The sequence below is a fragment of the Cydia fagiglandana genome, chromosome 19 (assembly GCF_963556715.1).
Source record: "Cydia fagiglandana chromosome 19, ilCydFagi1.1, whole genome shotgun sequence".
Lineage (NCBI taxonomy): Eukaryota > Metazoa > Arthropoda > Insecta > Lepidoptera > Tortricidae > Cydia > Cydia fagiglandana.
The window spans coordinates 13,445,498-13,460,786 of record NC_085950.1 but is presented as its reverse complement, the minus strand read 5'-3'; the positions used below and the strand labels follow the sequence as shown (position 1 = coordinate 13,460,786).

The window sequence follows — 15,289 nt, the reverse complement described above, 5'->3', positions numbered from 1 at the left end:
ACATATAACTTAGGGCCAACTTGCACCATCCCACTAACCCGGGGTTACCACATTATACCTGGAGTTACCATGGTTACCAGTACAATTTGACGCTGGGTTAACGGTTTACCCCGGGTTAGTGGGATGGCGCAAGTGGCGCTTATACACACGGTAGGTACCGTGTGTGTAAGTTATATGTATATTGTTCTTGCAAAATTGGCATGTTAAATAAGAAGTAGAAACTGAGAGTGATAACTGATAATTTTACGCCATGCGTATGCATAAGCACTATTAGACCCTGATGCGAAGTCAACTTATGTAATACCATAACATAACGTTCATTGAGATGTTAAAGCAGTTGCAATACAAGTTCTTAATTGTTTATTGTGCTTTAATAGTTGGGACGTATCTGGGTCAAATTACTCCATGACAATTGATGAGCACTTGGGAGAGCAGTACCCAAGATAGAGCTGATGATGCTGTACCCTGGCAGTACCTATATAGTGTAACTCAGGATTGGTGCAATATAGTCACACGCTTATTTACGTACACACACTAAGTATAACGAGCTAAGGCTCACTTGAACCATTCCACTAACCCAGGATTAACCGGTTAAACCTTTTTTTTTTTTTTTTCTCTCAGGGGTAAATACATTTACGTATCTCACCCCCGGGCTGTGAGGCCCGTTGGGGATGGGGTGTGTTGGCCGTAATGGTTAATTCTAATTAACAATTAATCAATTGCATTAACCATTAATTCCGCAATTAATCAATTGCATTACGCATCAATTTAATTAAAGTTAGTTAGAATTGAATCTTGAGACGTTTAATTACATTGATTGTTAATCTAATTACCTATTTAATGGCATTAAAGTTTCAAAAAATTAATTTGAATTACTCTCAATTGCATTAACGTTTAATGGAATTAAATATTTTTTTCATAAACTAATAATTAATGTTAATTTTGCTTGAAACTATTAAATGCGAATACACTCATTATTGGTGTATTTTTATTTGTCCCTGTCATATGTGAGTTGGAGACAAATGGGAAACGGGGACAAATGGGATTTATGTAACGGTGCGTGTAACGAAGCGTTACACTATCGACCTTCATACTATTTCTGGCACCATACAAATTCTAAATTCCTTTTTGAAATTCAAATCCTATTCCAAATTCCATTCAATGATTTTTATTTTCAGTTCGATCACATACTCTGATCGATAAACATCATTTAATCTAACAGACTGTACTTCCCAAGTTTCTAAACACGACCGTTTAAGTGTGATTTTTATTAGTAAACGTAATAATTCATAAGTGCGTGCAGTTCAGTATAGTGCTCGTTTTGTGGCCCTGCACACCTTCCAGATATATATCTACATCATCACCAAGGCACATATTGTAAGTTATTTGATTTCTAACCTTCTGAATTACGAAAGTGTTTTTATACATACCTATCTGTTAACACGTAACCTGTATTGTTACAGGTGCCTTTTTATTTAAATAATAAATACCCCTCATCGCTCTGGATCCTGCCTTTTCATTCCCATCATCCCTGTGAGGCTCCTCTACCTGCCCCCTCACAATTTATTCATTTATATGAAGCGCTTATTCCATCTGCTCCAGGCGGGAACAAATGGGAAAATATCGGATAATGATGTGTTCCCATTTGTCCCCACACCAATAAAGTGGGGAAAAATGGGAATAATTTATATGCAAACTGCACATATATTTCCTATATGCTCCCCGTGGGGACAAATGGGAATACACCCATTATTGTTAGTTATAATAAATAAAATAAATAAAATAAATAAAATAAATAAAATAAATAAAATAAATAAAATAAATAAAATAAATAAAATAAATAAAATAAATAAAATAAATAAAATAAATAAAATAAATAAAATAAATAAAATAAATAAAATAAATAAAATAAATAAAATAAATAAAATAAATAAAATAAATAAAATAAATAAAATAAATAAAATAAATAAAATAAATAAAATAAATAAAATAAATAAAATAAATAAAATAAATAAAATAAATAAAATAAATAAAATAAATAAAATAAATAAAATAAATAAAATAAATAAAATAAATAAAATAAATAAAATAAATAAAATAAATAAAATAAATAAAATAAATAAAATAAATAAAATAAATAAAATAAATAAAATAAATAAAATAAATAAAATAAATAAAATAAATAAAATAAATAAAATAAATAAAATAAATAAAATAAATTAAATAAATAAAATAAATGTGGGCTACTTTCCCACTTACACTTATACTTACACTACACTTATCTAATATTAATACACTTATATAAAACATAATATTAATATATACACATATTTATTTACATACATTTTATACATTTATTTACATTTACACAATAATCATATACACGTTATATTTACATATCGTCCGTCAATTCTTGACGTTGCCAACAAGTCGGGTGCAATGCACACGCGCACCGCGATAGCAATCCTTTGTTCGGAGCGCCCGGTTCTGAGACCCGCTCCGTGCCGGCCGGCCATCGCCGCTCCCCGCCTCAGTCTATGCACAGTACTGACGCGAAACGCATGTCGCTTGTGACCGCTAGACGCATTACGTTCGCTATCGCTTATGCTTTTGTTGACGCTTAATTTCTATTTCTATATTTCTTCCGTACTGTTACCTTCTGTGTTTCTATCTTCCGAACTTTGGACATTCCTTCTGTGTTGTATATATTCTTGACATTATAATATTTATTGGAGAAAGTGGACGTTTGGATTACTGTGGCTGTGATACGTCACGCACCCTATCTACATCCCCATACTGGTGACCCCTGAAGAACACAGTACCAAGAGGATAACATCAGAAAACCGTACGTAGAAGTGTCGAGCAAAATAGACAAAGGAAATACCGTTATGTCGCCCATTACACAAGTACCGGCGGCAGTGCCTGTTCCCACTGCACCATCCGTCACAACTGCGCCGCTTGGTTCCACTACAACAACGACTCCGTCATCCGAAGTTTTTAGAGTCGGAGTACGACTTCCACCTTTTTGGCCAGAGGAACCCGCGATTTGGTTCTCGCAGGTTGAGGGTCAGTTCGACATAGCCGGCATCACCAATGACCTGACAAAGTTCCATTATGTCGTCAGTCAGTTAGATCGACAGTTCGCAAAGGAGGTCAGGGATATTATCACCAATCCACCGGCATCTGACAAATATGCTAAGCTGAAGAGCGAACTCATCAGTCGCCTGAGCGATACCACCGAGCGACAGATCCAGCAACTCCTGCATCATGAAGAGCTGGGAGACCGTAAGCCGTCTCAGTTCCTGCGTCACCTCCAGGCTTTGGCAGCTAAGCGTATATCGGACGACGTTTTACGCATGATGTGGACCAACAGATTACCCGCGAGCATCCAAACTGTCCTCGCAGGGCATCCAGATGCTTCATTGGACATTATCGCAGACCTTGCTGACAGGGTCCACGACATCGGCCCACGCTGCGCTTGTTCGTCACACGTCGCTTCTGCAGGCTCCGAGCAACCTGGCTCCAGTACTGACGCCTTGGCAAGGGAGATAGCTGCGCTTAAGAGAGAGGTTCGTGCCTTGAAGATGGACCGTGAAGGAGGAAGATCCCGCTCAAGGAATCCCAGCCGCTCCAGAAGGCAGAGTCGTTCCAGCACCAGGTCCCAGTCCAGTTATAGGAAATTCCCCATCTGCTGGTACCATTCAAGACATGGCGAGAATGCTAGCAAGTGCGTACAACCCTGCGATTACAAGAAGTCGGGAAATGCCATGGGCAGTCGGTAATGGCGACTCCTGACCGCCCTGTCACATCGCGTCGCCTGTTTGTCACCGACAGAAGGTCGAAGCTGCAGTTTTTGGTCGACACCGGTAGCGACCTCTGCGTCTTCCCCAAGTCGTTACTGCACGAGCGTCGAGCACCGACGGGGTACAACCTTTCTGCAGCCAATGGGACACCCATCGAAACCTACGGTTACGCGCATCTTAACCTGGACCTTGGACTTCGACGCGACTTTCCGTGGCGTTTTGTGGTAGCTATGGTTACTAAACCGATTATAGGGGCAGATTTTCTAGCGCACTATAATTTAATTGTAGATTGTGGGGGTAAGAGGCTAGGTAGTATTGTAGATAACATCACTAGTTTATATGTTAACGCTGTTTCTGCTATTAATACTAGTGATATATTTTCTGTAAAGGTCATGAACGGCAGCGATTCCTGCTACCATCAAATATTGTCACAGGAATATCCTGAGATCACACGACCTGCTGGCATACACCGCACTATACCACACAACACACAACACCACATTCGCACCACTCCAGGTCCCCCGGTATCCTGCGCTCCGAGACGTCTTGCCCCTGACAAGCTGAAGCTGGCGAGGCGAGAGTTTGAAGGTATGTTGGCTAGCGGCACGGCACGACCATCAGAGAGCCCTTGGTCTTCACCACTGCACCTGGCGCCTAAAAAAGATAATGGGTGGCGCCCTTGTGGTGATTACCGTCAGCTCAACGCCCGTACCGTCCCTGACAAATACCCCATCAGGCATTTGCATGATTTCACCCACAGCATATCTGGTTGTAAGGTCTTTAGTACCATTGACCTCGTAAAGGCTTACAACCAGATACCTGTCTGTCCGGAGGACATACCGAAGACGGCCATCACTACACCCTTCGGTATGTTCGAGTTTCCGTTTATGACATTCGGACTCCGGAACGCAGGCCAAACCTTTCAGAGGTTCGTGGACGAGCTGACACGCGGGCTGGACTTCGTCTACTGCTACTTGGACGACTTCTTAGTCTTTTCCAGAGACGAAGAGCAGCACAAACAGCACCTACGTGAAGTTTTTACCAGACTCCGAGACTACGGCATGGTAATCAACGTGTCTAAGTGCGTCTTTGGGGCTCCACAGGTAACTTTTTTAGGTTACCTGATTTCTGAGAGCGGTACCAAACCCTTAGACACGAAAGTCCAAGCCATACGTGACTTTCCACCACCCAAGGACGTCAAGCAGCTGAGGAAATTTTTGGGTATGGCCAACTTTTACAGGCGATTCCTGCCACATGCCGCTCAAATCCAAGCACCTCTCAACGCACTCCTGGGTGGAGCAGTCAAAGGTTCCAAACCCATCAACCTGACCGGCGATGCTCTGAAGGCTTTCAACGAGACCAAGGAAAGCCTATCCAACGCAGCGTTACTTGCTCATCCCGATTGTCGGGCTAAGCTGGCGTTGGTCACAGACGCATCAGACGTGGCACTGGGTGCGGTACTGCAGCAGCAGCTGCAGGACCAGGTATGGCAGCCGTTGGCTTTCTTTTCTCGGAAGTTGAGTCCATCCCAGACCAAATACTCGCCGTATGATCGCGAACTGCTTGCGATCTACGAGGGTATTAAGTATTTCCGGCATATGCTAGAGGCGAGGCACTTCACGATTTATACTGACCATAAGCCGATCAGTTTTGCTTTCCATGAGAGGAAACATAACTGTTCGCCTAGGCAGTTTAGGCACTTGGACTACATATCCCAGTTCACAACCGATATAAGGCACATATCCGGCAAAGACAATGTTGTGGCCGACACCTTATCTCGGATTGAAGAACTGGCGATACCGCTCGATCTTGCTGACCTAGCTAGGTCTCAAGTGTCTGATCCCGAGCTTGCCGAGTACTTGGCCTCGTCATCCCTGCGCTTGGTAAGAATGCCATTCCCGGGTAGCCCTGAACCCTTGTACTGCGACGTCAGTACGCCGACTCCCCGACCATTCGTCACCAAGCAGTACCGAAAAGCCGTTTTCGACAGTCTCCACTCCTTAAGTCATCCTGGTGCCAACACAAGTGCTAAGATTGTAGCCCAGCGTTTTGTATGGCCCAGCGTAAGGAAGGACTGCCGAGACTGGGCACGAGCTTGCGTGCCATGTCAACGGTCTAAAGTGAGCCGTCATGTGTCTGCGCCTCTAGGCACATTTGAACTCCCTCGGGCTCGCTTTCAACAGGTACATATTGACCTAATCGGTCCCCTCCCTGTTTCACAAGGCTTCCGCTATTGCTTGACGGCCATAGACCGCTTTACGCGGTGGCCAGAGGTCGTACCAATAGCGGACATCACGGCAGAGACGGTGGCCAAGGCATTATTGGCTGGCTGGATATCCAGGTTTGGGTGTCCTGTAGATATTGTCACAGATCGTGGTCGACAATTTGAGTCCACACTGTTTCAATATCTATCTAAGACCATCGGCTTCCAGCATAGACGCACGACCGCGTACCATCCAGCGTGCAATGGCATTGTGGAACGCTTCCACAGGCAGCTCAAGGCCGCCATTACATGCCATGCGGACGCCAATTGGTCCGAGATATTGCCTCAAGTGCTTCTCGGCATACGCAGCGCTTTTAAAGAGGACTTACAAGCGTCCTCAGCCGAAATGCTTTACGGCGAGCCGCTGCGACTTCCAGGCGAATTTTTTGACCCAAGCTTACCCGGTACCACAGATATCACCGATTTTACCGCACGGTTACGCTCATTCGCCTCGAAGTTGAAGCCTACGCCAGTTTCACGCCACAGCAAGGACAGGATCTTTGTGTTTAAAGAGTTAGCGACAGCTGAATACGTCTTCCTCCGCGAAGACGCTTCACGCGCTCCTCTAACGCCTGTATACTCAGGCCCGCACAAAGTCCTGGAGAGGACTGATAAAGTTTTTAAACTCCTCATTAAAGGTAAACCGGTTACCGTGAGCATCGACCGATTAAAACCAGCGCATTACCTGTCCGAGGACTTGAAGCTCGCTGATCAGGGGCCGACCACACCTGCCGCACCAGAAAACATCCTGCGCGGGAGGCAGCATAGTGACCCTGGGCCAAGTCAGGCTAACGTACCTAAAACTACTCGTTCGGGAAGGCAAGTACGTTTCCCAGATTATTATCGCCCTTAACCAGGTCTCTGGGGGGGAGTGATGTGGGCTACTTTCCCACTTACACTTATACTTACACTACACTTATCTAATATTAATACACTTATATAAAACATAATATTAATATATACACATATTTATTTACATACATTTTATACATTTATTTACATTTACACAATAATCATATACACGTTATATTTACATATCGTCCGTCAATTCTTGACGTTGCCAACAAGTCGGGTGCAATGCACACGCGCACCGCGATAGCAATCCTTTGTTCGGAGCGCCCGGTTCTGAGACCCGCTCCGTGCCGGCCGGCCATCGCCGCTCCCCGCCTCAGTCTATGCACAGTACTGACGCGAAACGCATGTCGCTTGTGACCGCTAGACGCATTACGTTCGCTATCGCTTATGCTTTTGTTGACGCTTAATTTCTATTTCTATATTTCTTCCGTACTGTTACCTTCTGTGTTTCTATCTTCCGAACTTTGGACATTCCTTCTGTGTTGTATATATTCTTGACATTATAATATTTATTGGAGAAAGTGGACGTTTGGATTACTGTGGCTGTGATACGTCACGCACCCTATCTACATCCCCATATAAATAAAATAAATAAAATAAATAAAATAAATGGTGACGCGGGCCGTACTTTGTTAATATTTATGACTTTATGAGACATTGTCGTTTGTCACTATTACATACAAAATAGCCAAGGCGGCACTCGGGCCGCAAGTGATAGGTTCACGAGCCGCATGCGGCCCGCGGGCCGCAGGTTGCCGACCGCTGCACTAGACCTTTGATCCCTTGGACGTCTTTATAAAATTACGATATTTATTCTTGTTAATTGTTAATTATCAATCACATGTTTAATTTTCATTAAAAATTGTTTTAGTTTTTAATGGTTTGTAAAGCAATAACCATTAATTCTTTTTAATTGTTAGTGGTTCGTAATAAATTAACATTAATGCAAATTGATGTTCAATGCAATTGATAATTAATTTTCCTTCAATGGTTAATGGCTAATGGCAATTAACCTTTTCAATGGTTAATTTTTAATGGTCAATTGCATTAACGTTCGGCCAACACTGTGGGGTGGTATGTGGGACTCGCTCCTCCCGTATTCCCTCTGTTACTCAGAGGGAGGGGAGGAGAATACCCACTAACTTCCCCTGCGGCGTTACCCTCTCTGCCGTTTTTGGGGAGCATCGTGAGATCACGAGTATTCTACCACGATGCTCCCCCGGCTGCCCCAGCAAATTTACCGGGGGTACCCTCGCGCCGAAGGAGGAGGGATTGTGTAACGCTACAACCCCTCCCCAGACGTATTATTTAGAGCCTCATCTGCGGGTCCCCAATCCGCGGTTTTACTGGGGAAGAAGGCGGTTAATGTATTGTAACCTCCTTCTTCCCCTTCGCCTGCGCCGTAGCGGGTGTGCGTTCACGTCGTCTTCACGCACTCGCTCGGCTTCCTCCTTCTGCTTCATTACAGTTTCGCAAAAGGAGGCAACCATTTCCCATTGCCTCTCGCCGCGCAACATAGCAGATACCACATTGTGCAGCGAAAGGTCTCCTTCTATTTCAGCATCAGTTATGAGCTGCTGTCTCTCCATGTCCCATCTTCGGCATACCTCGAGGGTATGTTGGGCTGTATCATCTGGGTCACCGCACTCATGACACACCGGCGTGGGAAACCGGTTAAACCTGGAGTTACCATGGTTACCAGTACAATTCGACACTGGGTTGACGGTTAAACCGCTTAACCCCGGGTTAATAGGATGATGCAAGTGGGCCTAAGAAAAAAGAAAACAAATGACGATACTTTTCAACAGCTGAATTTTGTAATTTTGCGGTTCTAACTTCCAATTGCACTCCAATACGCCGCCGTTAGTCTTAAATTTCAACTCTATATTCGATACAATAAAGTCGGTTTTAAGATATCAATAGCATAGTTCATCTCTAGCATAACATCTATGTTACATCGAATAACAAAAGCTTACTAAGTATTACAGGATCAAAATGTTACCTCAAACAATATCGTTATGACATTTAATTGTTTCCGAATTTCTATTGTAGCTCTCATGATGGCTATCTAGTGAGAGGCATAGCGTTATTATTCAAGAAAGTATGGTCTATTATAAAATACATTGTTGTAATTGGAACAATAATATAGACTAGATTCTGCATTTTAACGTTCTAATGCACTAAAAAGCGGAACAAATACTCTTCAAACATTTATCTTGAAAGCCAACAACTTAAGTATCATTTTCGATTACATATAGATTTTGAGTTGCTACTCTAATGAACTGATCTTTGGGCATGTTTTGAAAGGATTCAGTGGGCGGCGACTACCGATTGTTGTCTTCAACAGGTGGATTAGCATCGATTATATTTATGTACAACTCGCTGGCCCAATATTGCAGGGTTCTATGTTACATTTTCAAGATAGTTGAAAATCAACTTAATGTCACTATGATAATGTTCAAATTTCAGTTCAATAAAAGTGAAATATAGAACCCTGTATAACATTGGGCTAGCGAGTTGTAAATATAATCGATGCTAATCCACCTGTTACTGCCACAGAAATCGATTTAGAGACAGCGATTATATCATTCGATTACAAATTGGACAAGCAATTCTTAATCGGACAGACAGAATCTGATTCTTTTGTTTCCTATACACTTTGTATTTTGTAGTGACTAGTGACCCGTTTTCATTGTTTTGAGTGCAAGTGAAAATAGGCACGTACAAACTGACAAATTATACAGTTTAAACGTATAGCCTAGAGCGTTGTATGTTAAAAATACTGTGGGATTCATAGCTTAAAGTTTAACAAAACAGTTGCAAATATTAACGTAGTTTACTTGGGAAAAACATAAGGCTAAACCCATTTGCGGGAAAGTCACTGAAATCACTGTGTCGCAGTCATTCGGAGACAAAGCTTCAAATCGTCACTACTTTGAAAAAATCTCGTTCCTCACACTGCTACTCAAAGTTGATGTATCCCATACATACTACGTTTTTCTTTTGATAAACGTAGAACGTAACAGAACGTAGTGCATCACGCGAGTTAATCTTACAAACACTGTTCGGCGTTAATTTCTTGTAAATCGTCGAAACAAAAAGCCTCAGCTCACGGTGTGCTTTTGTTTTATGCAAGTTACAACGATTATTGGGCAATATGATGTCAACAGGACGGTATTGAAGCTCCGAGAGCCAGGGTCGGCCCGCTGGCCTTTAGAGCGTCGCGCGCGCAAGTGTTACTTCTAAGAATTTGTTTTATTAGACACAATGGACGAATTCTTTATTAAGTGAAGTTAGATTACCTATAAGGAAAATGATACGGTTATATACTTAGGTCTTTTCAAAGCCAAAGTCAATGATCGATTAGGTACCTAAGAATCGTGCTGCATTTTTCGAGCCTTGTCAAAATGTAAAGCCAGCAAAGTTATTAGCTTGGCACCTCTGCACACTTACACATTTTTAAGCAGGGCTAAGCTAATAGTTTTGGGCACTGTACCTAAGTAATTTCTTTTAAGCACTGAGCTGCATTTCCAGCCTAGTCAATATGTAATTTATTTCAATGAGGACCGTCAGATTAATAATTGGTCAACTTGCAAAAAAAAAGTAAGTTACATGGTGTAGAAGTATAACCATACCTAAAGTACAAAATAAAAATTATACGAAAATGGTAGGAGAAACATATTTTAACGGAACAAAAACACAATATTAATTAATGACTGTGAATTTAAAAGAACCTACCTTTGAACCATCTCAAATAATAATAATATATTTAAAATTCTTTGCCAAAACGCGTCGGTAGGTATCTATATAAATCGTCATTACGCTATTTATTATTTAACACATTCACTGCCCCCGACGCACATGTGCGTTCATCGTCATACAAGTTTGTTCCTAGGCCACGCCCCCTGGCAGTGAATGCGTTAAACAACCTTTTAATTCTCACATCAACCGGAAAACATACCGTCTGCATTTAAAACTTTTTTTATTTTATTATTATGAATGGTCTTACTCATGGCCACAGACTAGCCGAGGCGTAGACGTGGCCTACGATGGAGCGAGCTCGCCCAGAAGGTGCCTGTTCACTCTTGATTTGAAGGTTGCCGGGTTATTATTTATTATTATTTTGATTATTGATGAGGAAATGGATATTCCGATGTAATACTATCTACTTGTTTGTTACTTATGCTTTTTTTTTGACATTTAGATTTTATTCTAGAAATTCTAGACTAGTATTTTTTTACACAATTTTTTTTTTTTATGTTTGATGATCCTTTTGTGAAATTCTTAGTGTTAAATTTGACATGTATAATAATCCAATTTTATTATGGAATAATATTAACATCAATAAATTGCTCTGATAATTAGATTAAGATTAATTACGATTCATAAGAGCTTGTTGCTAGGCCTACATGAATAAAGTATATTTTGATTTTGATTTTGATATATACTATAAATAGTTTCGGACGACCTAGGTATCTGCGTCATAATGAATTTAATTATTTATCCATCTGCTACACACCGACCGTGACCAATATTTTTCGACACAAGTATACGCGATAAGTTGTCAACCGCAGAAAAAATATGCGTCTAAACATTTACCTAAACATGATGTGTTTCTCGTGAAGAGATCATTGATGCTAATGATATGAGATGTTTAACCCTCGACCCGACGAGCTTTTGATTACTATGGCAACATTTGAGTTTCCATTGCGTTACCATTGATGAACGGATCATGTAAGAACTTATAGTCTGTACCTTTAGGTATTTAAATAAAAGTAAATAAAATCTACCCTCAAATAGCTCCTTAAGCCAGTTGCAGGTAGATGGAAACATTACATGACCAAATAATGTAGGTTAAAGTCAGGTTCAGTGACAGATCCAGGCGGTTTTTTATTTGGTTGGTTAACCAATAACTGTTATAACTACCCGAAAAGTTCAAATTGTTTGTTTACTTTTATTTAATACCTAAAGACTTATTAGCAAACCTATAGAGTCGGACTAAGATAACACAACATGGCATTCAGAATGACAAAGGAGGAAATGCCTTCATTTAATGTCAAATTTCTATGAAAATATGACGTTTATAATGTCATGTCCTTTGTTATATTCAAATCGATGCAAAGTTTAGATTAAGGGTCGGTTGCACCAAACTGTTCATATTGTTAAAGAGTTCGCTAAATTTTTATGTATGGAAAGTTACCGTTATGTGCCGGGACGCGCCGGCTGACGTTGATCAGTCTGTCAAATGTGGTTGGTGCAACTGGCCTTGAGTATTAGGATTTTAAGTACCAAAGTAGGGTAATCGTTCTAGTGATCGACATACCAATGCCTAATAGATGACACCCTTATGCCATCACTGATTACAATGAATTAGGCTTAAAGGTGACATTTACTGGGCCAGTGATGCACTCTACCTTACCATTTAAAGGCTCCTCTTCACGTTGGACCAACGCCAACGCCAACGAGGGACGCAGCCATGCGGTAGAATGAGATAGCAATATCACTTGCTCCCTCTAACGCATAAATGCGTCCCTAGTTGGCGTTGGCCCAACGTGAAGAGGAGCCATAACATAATACCTAAAGTAGTTTCAATTTTGGCCTTTTTGATCGTAGCGCTTCCACTAAAATAATAATATAAATTATAATTATTGCCAGTTAGTGTCAAACCAGAACACAATATAATCTAGCCGCTATAAACAATGAAAAAACGGTTTAGGTGAAACTAAGCCTTGTGTCAATGCTATAAGGACGTTGACAATGGCAAAGCTTTTGTTGCTGTATACGTAAACATACATATCTTAACCTATGTATAATCCTTGAGTATTCAATAAATATTTAATCGCGGAAATGAACTACAAAATGTCTTTTTATAATTTAATTCTAATTCCCGATTCATTTACACCTAAAATTATGTATATACCTATTCTAAATAAAATGTATATATAGGTAGGTAGAGTTACCTAGACCAAGAAAGGTCTGCAGCGATTTTGATAGCTCGCGGAGCTCGCAGTTCAAGTGTTATTTGTATGGCATAATACTCATAATTTCATAGAAGTTTATGACGTTTAAAATAATACTTGCACTTCGTGGGCTATGAAAATCGCTGCAGACTTTTCTAGTCGAGCAAAACAAAGACGCACGGCCGTACCATCCTTTTCCCGAAGCGATTCAGCCGATTTTCGCCGTCCTGTAATTTTGTGCTGGCTAAAGCTAGAACTAACGTCAAACCAGTATAAGCCAGCCTCTGCCCACGCACAGTTATTATCTGGAGGTTCCAATAAGTAAGATCAGTGGAAAATGAAAGCAATATATACTTAGCTTGTGAATAAGTCTACAGATCTTACGATTTACCAAACCAAGCGATGACCTAAACCAAACATATAGAGAAAGTTATCGTTATTCAGTTGTAACAGTAGTGGCCCAGTACGAAATCAGTAATTGATCACGTTAAACTTACGTTACGGGTTACGTAAGTATTTATTTTAACGTCAACACGTACGAGTACGTGGGAGATGCCGCGACCCAAAGGGCATTCGGTGCGATCCGAACTTCCGTCCCGTGCAATCCGTGCACTTGCCATTCATGTGTAGGCATTGACGTTATATCTAAGGACTGGCCTTACGGGCAATAAGAATGGAGCATGAATGGGGCAGTACAGCGGTGTGACTCCGCTACAGCTGTAGTATCTTCAATAAAACAATTGTTAAGCTTGTTCTTGTATTTATTTTTTCCAATATGCTGCTTCTTAATATTAGTTACATTTATATTGTTATTGGCACGTCCATCAGTCTTGCGATGAGATAGGTAAGAGGGAGCTGTCAAAGTGACAGCCATAGATAAGTTATTTTTAGGAGTACGTTCATAAACGTCACTCCGCTACAACAACACGGTTGATGAGTTCGCATCACGCGCGCGATTAGTCGCAACTAGTTGCGTTAGCCTGCACGATTGGCTCGAATTCGTGAATGACACCGCTGAGCTAGTACCATTTTTAGTGCCCGTAAGGCCCGTCCTGAGATATACGTCAATGTTGTAACGCTTGTTATGTGTTGGCGTGACAAGCGCAAACTTACTTGGATAACACTTCTGAAGAGGAAATGCGACTTGACCTGGCGTTTTAACTGTACCTAAACTTCGAATTGGAGTTTGGCAACACCTAAATTGGATAAGCTTGTATGTATGTCGGTTCTATTCATTTATTTGGGAACCATTACATAAAATTGGACAGGTGCAAGAAATGGTGATTAGAATTAACGTTTTTCAACATACTTAAATGATTATCATACATTATAGGTACTTACCTAAGTTCATTTTCATTGTAATTCATTGTAATTTTACTAGGTATCCTTAACGGTAAGGAATCGCATATTTAGTGATAAAAATCTGACCTAAGTCTAATAAGTATAATGGCAATAAAGAGGTTTGAAATTTGAGGTAGTTTAATAAGGTGCCTCGTCACATGAATTTTGAAAACATATGCTTTGTCATGTTTTAGTAGTTTGAGTCGGTAATTACTTACACAGTTGGTTACGTAATAACATTGAAAATACTTAAATGAAATATGGTAATTATGTTTTTGACAACGGCGAATAAATTTTCTTATTGCGTGTCTAATGATTTCCTGTGCATCAGGTTGCAAAGAAATCGATTTCAGGCTAATGATACGGGTTATAAATCTGAGTTTTTTATTAGAGAAGCGCAAAAACAGATACAAGGAAAACAGGTTGAAGGACATATATACAAATATGACAAGATATTACGTTAAGATTCACACGGACCTAGCCGTTTCACGTCTGCTACTCACTCTATTTTTTGTGTACCTAAAAACGTTAAGCAACGAAAACTAGTACCAGACAGACAGAGATATGATGATGATGATGCAATATGTTATGCTTCATTATAGGCATAGGGCTCGTAGAAGAATCCTCCATTTGTCACGATCTTGAGCGGCTACTTCCAGATCTTTCCATCCATAAAAATTCATGCTAAGTAGAATGAAATTTTAAAATGAGTACGTAAGTTTGATTGTATGGGAGCGGCTTTTAGGCAGTGGGTTCACGTGATTCTTAAGATCGTCGAAGACCTCGAGAGTTAAGGTTAATACCATGATGGTAAACAAGCGTGCGGCCCGGATGATGTTAAGCAGCCACCGCAACCTATGGGCACTTGCAACTCTAGTAGAATTGTTACTAAAAGCTACCACTACATACGGTAAGGGCCACATGCACCATTCACTAACCCGGGGTTAACCGGTTAAACCTGGAGTTACCATGGTTACCGTACAATTTGACACTGGGTTAACGGCTTAACCGGTTAACCCCGGGTCAGTGCGATGGCGCTAAGTAGGTAGTAGGTACTAGAAGTTTTT

At 40.8% G+C, this 15,289-nt stretch overlaps 1 protein-coding gene across 1 annotated transcript in view; it reads left to right on the top strand.

The window, feature by feature from the left end:
• The window catches only part of LOC134674230 (uncharacterized), a 31,880-nt gene extending 28,098 nt beyond the window's left edge, over positions 1–3,782 (top strand). The window contains exon 2 of the mRNA XM_063532290.1: positions 3,034–3,782. Coding sequence (XP_063388360.1) covers positions 3,034–3,782 — 749 coding nt within the window. The remainder of the gene's footprint in view (positions 1–3,033) is intronic.
• The last annotated feature ends 11,507 nt before the right edge of the window (positions 3,783–15,289 follow it).